The following is a 13,277-nucleotide window of genomic DNA, read 5'->3' as shown; positions in this document are numbered from 1 at the left end:
TTTAGACACAAATAAAAACAAGTCTCATAAATTACATTGACCAATAACCCGAAATAATTAAATTGCGAGTGCACACGTCAAAGGGTTTGCCTATCAGCGAAATGCCTATTTGATTCGCTCGGGTTTCATTCAATTTAATATTAACAGTCAGTCATTAGGTGTATGTTTTGCTTGTCGTTTACTAAGTTCTTATTACAATTTGTTATATTAGCCTTCAAGCTTGTAATGTTTAGATTTTTATTATACACATAGGTACGCTGTAAGACATCGTATGGTTGGTTTACAATATTAAAAGTTGTCGTTCAAGTTTTTCGAAAAAAAATGCCAACAAAATTATTTTTGTAATTTAGGGGTTAGTATTTAAAAGAAGTCAGTAATATTTAAAGTTTCAGCACCGAATACACAACAGTAAGAATAATAATATGTTTTAGGTGCAACGCTTAGTTACAATAACAATTTTCGTAACAACTTCTTCTATTGCAGCATTTGCAGCACATATACATTAACCCGAATCTCCGAATTGCCTGCTAAAAGCTAAACTTTCACACTGTTGCTATTTTCAAAAAATATGCAAATTGTTGCAATACGGACCTTACACTTTCCAACTTTGTTAATCCTTAATTCTACAAAAGCCACGTTTTTGTTCGTAAAGAAGTAGAAATAAAAATTGGAATTAAACACAGTGTTGGCGCACCTGCAAGTGATGTCGGTGTGAAAATTTAATGTTAGTAATACGGGGGTATAGATGGAATTCTTCAAGTAGGTTCTGACATTTTGCTACTGTTCTATCGAGGTTGCTATAGATTTTATTAGGGTTCAGTTAAAGTACATTGCGATAAGTACCTACCTATTCGTCTCTAGGTTCTTTCGATGAAATATTCAGGCCACATAAAAGTAAATAACAAACTTAAATGGAGCATTATGACATTGTTCCTCTGATCAAATATTATCATCTCCCTAGCATTATACCGTTTTTCACTGGGTACTAACCTAACCTGAAGATTTGACAGGTCCGGTTTTTTACAGAAGCGACTGCCTGTCTGACCTTCTAACCCGTGAAGAGAAAAGCAGCCCAATGCATTTCTCGGAAATGTGGGTTTCCTCACGATGTTTTCCTTCACCACAGAGCACGTGATAATCATTTATGAGCCAAAAATTAATCCTCTGATCAAATGTGAAAAAAATAACCTATTTCTAATCTCTATCCAGCAGCAGACCGTATAATATTTTATTAATGTTATAACGTAACTTAAAACATAAATATCAAAGATAATCAATAAGTATTATGCGGAACACTTTAAACGTCATTGTGTTAATCATGAAACAGTGTTGCTATCTGACAGCATTATTAATTAACTCATGCCGTCTGCCAACTATAATTTCCCATTTCTTTTGCAAAGTAGTGTAGTTAAATTATTCCCTTTTCATGTCTTTGAATTTTGTTACGAGACAACTAGTATGTTATTTCCTTTAAGTAATATTTCAAATAAAAAAAGTAAAACCAGAGAGAGTAGAGTCTTTTTGTAATTATTTCTTTTTATTTTGGTGCAATAAAGTGTATTTGTATTTGTAAACCAGAGGCCTAATCGTTTAACTTTATCACAATCAAAATCTTGTTTTTTGAAGGGTTGAAAATGTCAAATTGTTGAAATTTGGGCTTCTGTCTATACTATAGAAACCGGGTTACGTGAACACCCACCCCTGTTTCAAAACACGTGTTCGTTTGTTTTCAAAATTATTTATATGTTATAACTTTTACAACACTAATTGACACAGTCAAGTTTATAGTAGGATTTACATTATAATTTACAACGTTTCGTCGGTTGAACTTTATGGAATAGTGTTGCCGAATGAGCCGGTTCGAACTTGCACTAATGAGTTATTCATTTACAATACTCTACTCTGAACCGGCGTGCGTTTATAAAACGATTGATGAATGTGGAGGAAGCAAGAGAAGTATGTCAGAATCGAAGCAAATGGAATTCCTTAGTCACTGTTTACCCCGGTGCGAAATAGGCGTGAGTTTATGTGTGTATGTAAGTAATTTACAATACAAGGAACAAAAATAAAATTGCTATCCAAAATTTAACATTAAGTAAATTAAATTTACCTTTTTGGGGTATACGTTTTTACAATAAAATACCAGACAATTTCAGAAAAAAAATAAGCCCACGTGAAGCTTACTTTATGTAATAAAGCTTATTGTAAGATTAATGATTACCCAAATTATAAAAATGCCTGATATTATTGTATACTTATGTTCCGCCAGTCATTAAAATAACTTGTAATATATACCTACATTAATTTAAAGGATGTGTTGTTGTTGCGTTGCAGTCTCTTGTAATTTCTTTTCCTCACCCATATTGCAAAATGACGTAGATTCCATAATGTTAAACTGACCTTCAACAAGTTTATCTATGTTAATATACGTGGATTTTTAAATAGTCTAAGTAGTTTCCAAGTAGTGGGGCGTGAAATTTTTTGGCGCGTTTGCTGTTTTCAACTTCTTCTGATCGTGTGGGTTGTGAGGTGGAATACCAGCCTCAACAACCTAAACAATTCAAACAAACTGAAACAAACAAACAACTCAAATAGATATTAAGTTACTATTTGTAAAAACCTTTAATTTGCTTTCTGTTTAGTTATAACATATTCTATTATTTCTTTTCGTGTTGGTTTACCGAAGAATACAAAATAAAATTACGTTGATAAATGATTCTATTTAATATTAAGTGCACTTATTCACTTACACAGCTGGCTCGACCATTATAGACTCACCACCTATCACGTTGGTCAAACAGAAAGCTAAGTGAAGCATTGGGTACTCATGTCTTCTTGCGTTGGGTGTACCTCTGACTACCCCAATTGGGATATAGTCGTGAGCTTATGTTATGTTTATTAACAGATGAGTGTGTTTATTTTTGGAAATACTTATAAGCGAATCACACATGCTACATAATTTTTTACTACTCAGGTGATGTCATTACTGATATTTGAAGTGATATTGACCTCAATACATCAAACGCACCACAAAATAAATCTGCTAGCTAAGATTTTAACGATTATAAGACATCAAATCGCTATGCGAATGAAGTCGATTAATAAAAGTAGATTAGGATCTCAATGTTCTTTCTTTCTATCGTGTGGGTTGTGAGGTGGATTACCATCCCCATCAACCCTGGTGTCAGGGTTATTATTGAGCCACCAAAGGCAACATTAGACACACACACGAGACTAGAGACATTAGTGTTAGTTCCATAAATGTGCACACATGATCAAGACAAGCCTCTCGCATATGCATCCGAATTTGATTAGCTCCAGCTCAGTAGGTTAATTGGGGCGAGGTTATCGCCTGCAGATGGTGATTAACTGTTATAAGACATGTTCGTGGTGTTAAAGGAATAGTTGCAATAGGGAAGCGTTGGGCTCACGATCCGGAGGTCCCGGGTTCGAATCCCGGTGGGGAAATATAACAAACATTATAGAAGGAAAAATTGAAGGGAAGAGAGGAAGGGGTAGACCTAGGATAACATTTATGAAACAAATAAAAGAGAAGGTGCAGGTCGTGTCGTATCGGGAGGTGAAGGTTTTGGCGGGAAGAAGAGAGGAATGGCGGTTACTCCACCGTCAAGAGCGCAGCAAATAGAGAGAGAGAATTACGGTAACAATCGATCGCACGATTCAAGTCTGATGCCGCTGCAAAACGTGAATTAATAAGTAGGTATATTATTATTATATAATTCGACATTGAAAGTCGGCTCATTATGCGTGCAATGACACTGAATATTGATAACTGCATTCGATCCCTTTAAGCAAGGTCGCTACTATGCAAAGTAGAAAGTCGGTAAACATACCAGCCTTCTGAACACATTGTATCGACATAACTGAGCATCACGCCTGTATCCCCGAAGGGGTAAGCAGGTGTATAGTACATACAACGACTCCTCGCCAGCTTTGTTTAGGTCCCATGTAATAAGAAGCGAATTATGATCCAAACAAGAATTCAAATGTACATACACGAATTATATCAACAATCTTGTATATTTAAATTACCTTTATTCAAATCCATAAATCGAAACTATGTAATTACACAAGTAAATGGTCCATAATGATAATATATACACACATAAACAGCCTATATACGCACCACTGCTGGCCACAGGCCTCCCTTCAATCACGGAGGGGGTATAGAGCTTGCTCCACCATGCTGCTCCACTGCGGGTTAGCGGAGCTATTTTCACTGCTAATAGCCGGGGCCAATGACTTAACGTACCCTCCGAAGACAATCAGGTGATTCAAGCCTGAAAAATCCTTACCAAACAAAGGTCAGTCTCACAAAGTGGTTTCGACAATGTCCCGATCGGGAATCGAACCCGGACCTTCAGATAGTGAGCCTAACGCGCTAACCACTAGACCACGGAGGCTGTTGTTGTTTCATAATAATATTAACATATCATTATCAAAACTTCCTTAGTGTGGTCAGCTGTTCCGTGTTACTCGTTCATTGACAAAATTGTATCGAAACCTCTCTCTCGGTGACCTAGAGCCATTTTACTTCCTATTTTTAGTGCGGTATGACAGTACAGGACCCATATAAAAGCCAAGCATAATCAGGATTTATCATTCGCAGTTCACTGTGTGACTAAAATAAACGTATCAAAATGGCAGCTAAGGTAAATGGAACATTGTGATTTATATGTTTAATTGTGTAGTGTTGTTTCTGCAATATTTAAGTGAAAAGAGTTTTTTTTTAATACTATTACGTGATTAAATTAAAATAAGCTTGAAACATTACTTACATTTAGTACTTATGAATATTATAAGTAATTGAACCTACTTACTTAAAGTACATTAAAATTTGATCACCTTTATTGTTTCTATAGTTCGTCGTTGTCGCTATGTTGGTGGCGTGCGCGCACGCTGGCGGGGACTACACCAGCTTCTCGTATGGCGTGTCTGACCCCCACACCGGCGACGTCAAGAGCCAGCACGAGACCCGCGTCGGAGACTCCGTAGTGGGCCAGTACTCGCTCCTCGACTCCGACGGCACGAAGCGCACCGTCGACTACGCCGCTGATGCTCACTCCGGCTTCAACGCCGTCGTGCGCAAGGACCCCGCCCTCGTGCACGCCCCCGTCCTCGCCCACGCCGCTCCCGTGGTCGCTCATGCCGCTCCCCTGGCCCACGCTGCTCCCCTCGCCTACGCCGCGCACGCCGCTCCTCTGAGTTACGCCGCGCACGCCGCTCCCCTGGCCTATGGTCATGGAGTTTCGCTGGCCCACGCCGCTCCTTTGGCCTATGCCCATGGAGCTTCCGTCGCCGCTCCTCTGGCCTACGCCGCCCACGCCTCTCCCCTTGCCTACGGTGCCGGTCTCACACATGGAGCAGTGGCCTATGGAGCACATGGTCTTGCCCTCGGCGCTCATGGATGGTAATTAGTTATAAGATATAAAGTTATTGACATTCGTGAGGAACGACGAAGTAGCTGTGATGTTATCAATATAATACAAAAGTGAACTGTGATTTGTTTCTCATTTCATATAGTGTAGATAAATCTTACTAATATATAACTTAATGAAAAGTTTGACAATGATAAAACAAGGAAGGGAAATTAAGCCGTTATTTTACGCTTAAGTGTAGATAGCATTTGAATTTCTCAAATTAACATGACAGAAATCGACCATAATTTATATTGACATTGATTATAATTGGGTGTTCCAAAAAACCAGCATACGTTTTTGGTAGGCATTTGTATCTGAATAAAATTATGAGAAGCTATTACTTACGAACAGTGGCCCCGATTCCTGCAGACACCGCCTAATTTTATTTTAAGTTATATCCGTCATTTTCATATCCGTCGAAAAAGAAAGGGACGGATGATTCACAGCTCTTAATTTTAGGAAGAATGAGTAAATGAATGAATAACCCGGGCGAATCAAACGGTACGTCGCTGGTATGCAATCCGTTTGACGTGCTGTCTACTTAACTGTGTCGGGTTATTGACTGATGTAAAATTTTTAGACGGTTGGTTTAGATTTGTGCTTAAAATTGACGTGTGTTCCATAAATTTTATGCTTGTCGATTACCCGTCCCTTTCCTTTTCGGCGGATAAGAAAATGACAGATATAACTTAAAATAAAATTAGATGGTATTTACAGGAATTAGCACCAATGACTAAGAACCAAGTATTTTACTCCAATGTTTGCTCTCGATCTTTTAAAAACAGAACATGGAACGTAACAGAATCTGTTCTTATTTTCTTAAAAAGACGTGGTCCGCGAATATTTTATGGCAATTTTTGAGAACTTCTAATAAATTTCCAATGCGTAATACATAAAATGTACTGGAATTAGCATAAACGGTTTATCGGGTGGTCCGAGCATAAATTCCTTGGTCTTCTATAGACGATACGATCTGTGACACAACAAGTCGAACGATTAACAGTCGTATGTTGTCATACGACAGCAATAATTTATTTTTTATCTTTAGAGGTCTTAAAATTAATGTTATGTGACAAGTAATATGATCTTAGAAGCATTACATTGTGTCGCATTGCCTCATTAGATAAGCAACCTATCATAGCAGACTCTCGCTCTCTCGCTCACGATCCGGAGGTCCCGGGTTCGAAACCCGGTGTTAGGTTAGGACATTACAGGGTGATCACCTGATTGTCCGAAAGTAAGATGATCCGTGCTTCGGAAGGCACGTTAAGCCGTTGGTCCCGGTTATTACTTACTGATGTGAGTACATATACGTAGTCGTTACATAAGGCATATCAGGGGCCTATGGCGGGTCAGTGATACCCCTGACACCAGGGTTGATGAGGTTGGTAATCCATCTCACAATCCACATAGAAGAAGATTACCGCGTAAACCTCAAACAAGATATAATTGATACTTAAAGTATCGATAGTTCGGTAACAGTAATATTAAGTAACTACTTACGTGATTGTGAATACAGAGTTATATTGGGAATCTCCTTTTGTGCAGTCAATTAAAAAATATAATAAACTTAAAATAACATATATACCTAAGCGTCAATTTAAAATATTACAGCTAAACAAACATTTTCGCCACAGCGATGAAACTCTGTACGCAATAAGTCAATTTAACAGGAGCAGAAGTCACATAATGGTCGTCCCGTGTACACCCGAGTACAAAACATTGTAAATGCATTTACGCAAACATTCGTAATAAGTTCGCCAGTTTTCAGTTCAAGCAACAATGGGTTTTAGTGAGAAGTTTAATGAAAGAGTGTCTCTGAAATGAGTAGAATTCAGGGAAAATCCTATTGCACCATTATATACGGCGATATGATAGAAGAAAAAAGAAGAATGTAATAAGGTCCTAAGGTTATTCTCAAACGGGGAGCGCCGTTTCGAACCCCAGTACTATTATTTAGGTAGCTATTATTTTATCTTAAGTCCAGTTTTTACTAACACAGTTGGTTCGACCATTATAGACGGCAATACGGCTCACCACCTATCACGCTGGTCTAGCAGAAAGCTCGGTAAGGTGCGGGTACTTAGTTCATCTCGCGATAGATGTACCTCTGACTACCCCAATTGGGATATAGTCGTGAGCTTATATGACGTGTTCTTGCTGCAGATGGAAAAAAAACTCTAAGGGGTTAAAAAGGCTACGATGTGGAGCAATTCATCAAGCAATTTGTCCCTTTCCTTTTCGGTGGATAAGAAAATGACGGGTGTAACTTGAGGTGTCTGCAGGAATCGGGGCCATTGATGAGATTTTTTAGTCGTAGAAGTTTCTAGTCTCACTTTGATGTCAACTCGAAAGAGGAATCAATAAAGATGTACAAAGCAAATGAAAGTTACGCAACTAGATGCTAGGTTCGGGGGATCCATAAACGACCAATGGTAATCTTTGCGCCGCGGGGCATAGAAACGGGCTCTGTTTACATGGAACGCCACTCACAGTTGGAAATATCCATTCCAGGACATCAATACCTATACATATAAAGCGTAGTCTTTTGGTCAATGTTCACAGGACTTTTTGAGGGATATTTTTGGAGGTTTTTATTATGAAGTTCATTCGATGGAGCCCAGTTGGTAGAACGCTTGCCTCTCACTTTGAGGTCGCAGGTTCGAATCCAGCACAGGTCTAAACCAATGATTGTCGAATTTGTTTTCAAATTCATGTTTGGATTATAAATGATTATCACGTGCTTAGCGGTGAAGGAAAACATCGTGAGGAAACCCACATTCCCGAGAAATGCATTTTAGGAGGTATGTGACAGAAGCTATTGTATTGGGCTGGCTTTTTCCTTCGCGGGTTGGAAGGTCAGTTAGGCAGTCGCTTCTGTAAAAACCGGTCCTATCAAATCTTCACGTTAGGTAACCGGACTCTGTGAAAACGGGTAATGCTAGGGAGTTGATGTTCGATGGAGCATATCGCGAGCACTAAAAAAGGACAGTCGTTAAAAATCGGAATGTTTTCATTTTATGTATCGGTCATATCGCCCAACCTCCGGCCATGTAGTCAATGCCGTTTGCCAAATCAACAATAAAACATATCTATTTGATCCCGGTTCCGGAACCGCTTACCTAACCTGAAGATTTGACAGGTCTGTTTTTTATAGAAGCGACTGCTTGTCTGGCCTTCCAACCATCGAATGCGAGCTTCCTCGCGATATTTTTCTTCACTGCTAAAAAAAATATAGCCTATAGAGATTCGAAACTGCGACTTCACCGTGAGAGTCAAGCGTTCTACCAATCACTTGCAGATGTCGGCAAAAAATCTATTGCAAACAATCAAACAATGAGCGATGCTAGTTAAGCTATTGCAAGTTACAAGCAAGTAGGTAAGAAATAAAAACCTATTTTGCGTGTTACTCATATGCAAACGACGTCCCCCTTTATATCCAAGCATATCTAGGTTGATCTTACGATGTACCGCTGACTGCCCCAATCGTAATATATTTACCAGCTTATGTTATATTTCTGGGCTGATCTTTTTCCCTCTTATGTGCTGTGAAAGGCACTGGTGTCCGTCTTTTCGGGATCTACACTGCCGATAGCCTTGTAGGGTCATATATATTTAAATTATGGTAAAATTTTATGAGCACCTTCGGCGGAGTTTACGAAATACACACACAAATATTTTCTTTATTTGATTATAGTTCCATTTTACACAATACACAAACAAATAGAAACAGAAACATTGTGATAAGAGACAGATGTGGTTTAAAAGACGATATAGTGTCTAAGTGAGAAGAGAATGTTAAGTTGGTTTGGACACATAGAGCGGATGAAGGATAATAGGATTACGAAAGCGGTATAAAAGCGAAGGTTGGTGATAGGGCTGGCAGAGGACGACCTAAAAGGACGTACATTCACCAAATTGGAGATGATCTTAGAAAAGGTTCAGTACGATCTACTCTGAACCGGCGTGCGTGTAGGACACTATTAATAAATATGGAGGAAGCAAAATAATTATGATCGAAGCAAATGGAAATCCATATTCTCTGCTTACCCCGGTGGGAAATAGGGAGAGAGAGAGAGAGAGAGAAATGTTTATTTTGCAAAACTGCACACACAAAAATCAAGCAAAAAACAAAGAAGAAAAAAAACAGTAAGATCTTACAATAAAAATAAAAAATAGGCGTGAGTTTATGTATGTACGTAGTTCCATTTTACAATCAAAGCATTTTACTGCAATGTTTATGTGTACATAAGTTAAGTTTAAAAACGAGTTAAAATCCTCAGTACAACTTATAAACTATGTAAAAGCAATCAAAGTATTGAACGTTCACGCAAATTAACTCGCTACTAATTTCCACGTGTGCTTAATAGCGTGCCGAATGTGCACGTTTCTTTATTGGATTCATCAAACTAATAATTTTATGCAAAGTAAAATCAGACAAAGAAATCAAAAGCACTTTAGCACCCCACTTTACTCAGTTGCTAAAGGTCTGAATAATAAAATAAATAGTGCCACCCATAGAGATTTTGTACACTCGAAAGAATACAGTTGCATTTGTAAAACCAATAAAAACGTCATATGTAATAGGTGTGCAATAATGACATAGGAATAATAATAGCACAGCTGTTTTATTATGACTATTAATATTTCATAGGGTTGAACACTTGCCTAAGTTTATTGGATAATAGGGCTGGCGGAATAAGCAATTTAATAGAAATAAACTATTGCACATAACATAACATAGGAGCATGCATGTACCCTTATAATATATGCAGGGTGTTAGTGACATCGTAACGAAAACTTTGAGGAATGATTCAGACCATGATTCTAAGTTGATATCAAGTGGAATTTTCCGTCGCAAATGTATAGAATAGAAAATAATTTTAAAAATCATTAAAATTTTCATGAATTTCCCGACAGGAAAAATCAAGGGAATATGATTTGTAAACAGACCCAGATGCTTAAATTAATTATTTACTTACACTGTAGAATTCTGAGAATGGTAAACTTGCAACTAATAGACAATACATACCCATTGCCGACAGAGTAATTACAGTGCTTCTATGTAATTCGGCAATCATGATATATGAAAAAATAAAATGCTATAATATATTTTTCATCTTTACCAATTATTAGATTTATTGTGAATCAGAATTAGAATTCATAACTTCATAACATAAGCAGTACTTCCGGAACAATGAAATTGGGTCGAAAATCGAAACCATTTCATATAATATTCGGAAATACGGTAATATAAATAGGGACATTGAGAAAATCATAGAATTAGAATTTCTTCGAATAAAGTAGGAGCACGCAGTCAAGAAAATATCATTGTTTTTTAAGAATATGAAGATAATATTTAGTGGAGGAGATCAAATCATATTAAGACTGCCTAAAACGGTCCGCTGTTAATCCCCGCTTCCATCCCAATAGAGCCGCCACTGAATGCGTATTGTGTCCAACAATGCCATTGCAGCCAACCATTAAGCCAGAACGGTTTAAGTCGTTCCCTATTGGAAGAGCAATGTTGGTAAATCAAATCTGAAGTGCGCTCGGCCGTTTATATCATCCATTCATATTTTGAAATTCTACTCAATACTGTAGGTTTTTATGATTTTAGACTTTGTCCGCCCAAGTACACTTCTCATCAAAAAAATCGAAACACTTCCGTTTTCATTGTTTCTGTCCGAATTTAACACAAAAAAGAATTCATACGATGAAAAAAAATACATAAATGTATAGCTGGCAGTTTGGCCATTACAGTAATAAGCGAAAATTCTAAATTCAAAATTAGAATTTCATTTGTTTATCTTATAAACGAAATGAATCACTGTTTTGAGACAAATGTGTGTTTAGGGTTGGAGTACATTTAGCGTTTAAAAACTAAAAATTGGCGCCTATCCTTAAACTTTTTGTTTTTTATTTCAATACTGTGACTTTGGGACGTCTGAAAAAAGGTTTTTTTTCTAAAACGTATGGATACTTCGCCCACAGAAGCCGCCCAAGTTGTGGCATTGCTGGATTCTGGCCTTAGTCAGCGTGTTGTGGCTGCAAGACTGCATCTAAGCCTGTCATCTGTTCATAGAGTCTATAAACGTTATCGGGAGACTGGTTTGTTCACGCGCCGTTCAGGATCTGGCAGGAATCGGGTCACTTCTGAGCGAGATGATCGATTTATTGTAACAACTTCTTTAAGAAATCGACGCCTTAACGCTTTTCAACTGCAGCAGCGGCTTCGTGTTGTACGAAGGGTGGCTGTAAGTGACTCTACAATTAGAAGAAGGTTGAAGGATCGTGGACTGGTACCGCATAAGCCAGCAAATGGGCCGAAATTAACTGCAGACCATCGAAGAGCGCGCCTTAACTTTGCACGTGAGCACCTAAATTGGTCATACCTACAGTGGAGCAAAGTTCTCTTTTCTGATGAGTGTAAAATTATGCTGTATGGTAACGACGGAAGGAACAAGGTCTACAGAAGAGACGGAGAACGCTATGCACAATGCTGCATTGAAGAAAAGGTCAGCTATGGTGGCGGTTCGTGGACGGTTTGGGGAGGAATCAGCGCCGACGGTAAGACAGAGCTTGCTTTCGTGTCTGGGCCACGTCTGCCTGCACTAAACTGTCATCGGTACGTCGAAGAGTGTCTCGAGCCTCATGTGATGCCCTATGCACATTTTATTGGCAACGGCTTCATATTCATGCACGACAATGCTAGGGCTCACACCGCGGGCGTCGTACGAGATTATCTTAACGAAGTCGATATCTCTATTATGGAATGGCCAGCAAGAAGCCCGGACATGAATCCCATTGAACATCTGTGGGATGAATTAAAGAGACGAATTCGAGCAAGAGATCCTGCCCCAGAAACACTTAGCCAGCTGCAAGATGCAATCCAAGAGGAATGGGACAATATACCACAGCATGTGATCGTGACTCTCATCCGATCGATGAAGAACCGTATGGAAGCAGTAATTAGAGCTCGGGGAGGGAATACAAGTTATTAAATAAACGTTTTTTAGCTTTTTTTTCATTTACGTGTGTTGTTTTATCCATGTCCTTTATACTCCATACGGAATAAAAATGACTCATTTAACAAAATACGAAACCTATGAAAAATTCATTTAAATTTAGAACATTAACATTAAGATTTGATAAGCTCATATTACTCACTATTAAACGACATTTAACATTTATTCCTAAATGTACACATTTTTCTGATACTCCTGACAAAACGTAAACTTGCAAGGTGTTTCGATTTTTTTGATGAGAAGTGTAGTTAATGCCATTTTGGAATGGATTGGCTCCTTAGTTGGCTTTTGCGACATGCGCAGGAAGATAAGGAGCTGAACTCGTTCTATGTTAAATTTTGTACCGGGTGAGAGCCCTCAGCGCTCCCCATTTGGCCGGCCAAGTAGTTAATGCCATCTGCGGAAAATCTACAATGTATGCCTTCTTCTTCTTATCATATGGGTTGTGAGGTGGAATACCAACTTCATCAACCCTGGTGTCAGGGTTATTATTGAGCCGCCAAAGGCCCCTGACATGGCTCATGTAACGACAACATACTTACTTCAGTAAATAGTAACCGGGACCAACGTCTTTATGTGCCTTCCGAAGCACGGATCATTTTACTTTCGGAAAATCACTATATATGCCTGATCAGCCCAATTGAGAATAATATAATCTTGATCTTATGTGAAACTTAGATTTTGCTTAGATATTCAACAAATTCCGAATGAAAATTTACTGGAGGAATTATGTGGACTATTCGTTTGGCGTGCGCGTAACGAATAACATGGGACCCGTTTTGAGGTCAGGACCCTAAAATGACAAATG

General features: G+C 38.4%; 1 protein-coding gene across 1 annotated transcript; it reads left to right on the top strand.

Annotated features, from left to right (window-relative positions):
- Positions 1-4,635: 4,635 nt before the first annotated feature.
- LOC126375654 (larval/pupal rigid cuticle protein 66-like) lies at positions 4,636-5,488 on the top strand. The gene is made up of 2 exons (XM_050022741.1): positions 4,636-4,673; positions 4,884-5,488. Exons 1-2 carry the CDS (start codon positions 4,662-4,664, stop codon positions 5,433-5,435), a joined length of 564 nt encoding a protein of 187 aa, XP_049878698.1. The 5' UTR covers positions 4,636-4,661; the 3' UTR covers positions 5,436-5,488.
- The last annotated feature ends 7,789 nt before the right edge of the window (positions 5,489-13,277 follow it).

Source organism: Pectinophora gossypiella, chromosome 1 (assembly GCF_024362695.1).
Source record: "Pectinophora gossypiella chromosome 1, ilPecGoss1.1, whole genome shotgun sequence".
Classification (NCBI taxonomy): Eukaryota; Metazoa; Arthropoda; class Insecta; order Lepidoptera; family Gelechiidae; genus Pectinophora; species Pectinophora gossypiella.
This window is presented reverse-complemented; position numbering and strand designations above follow the sequence as displayed.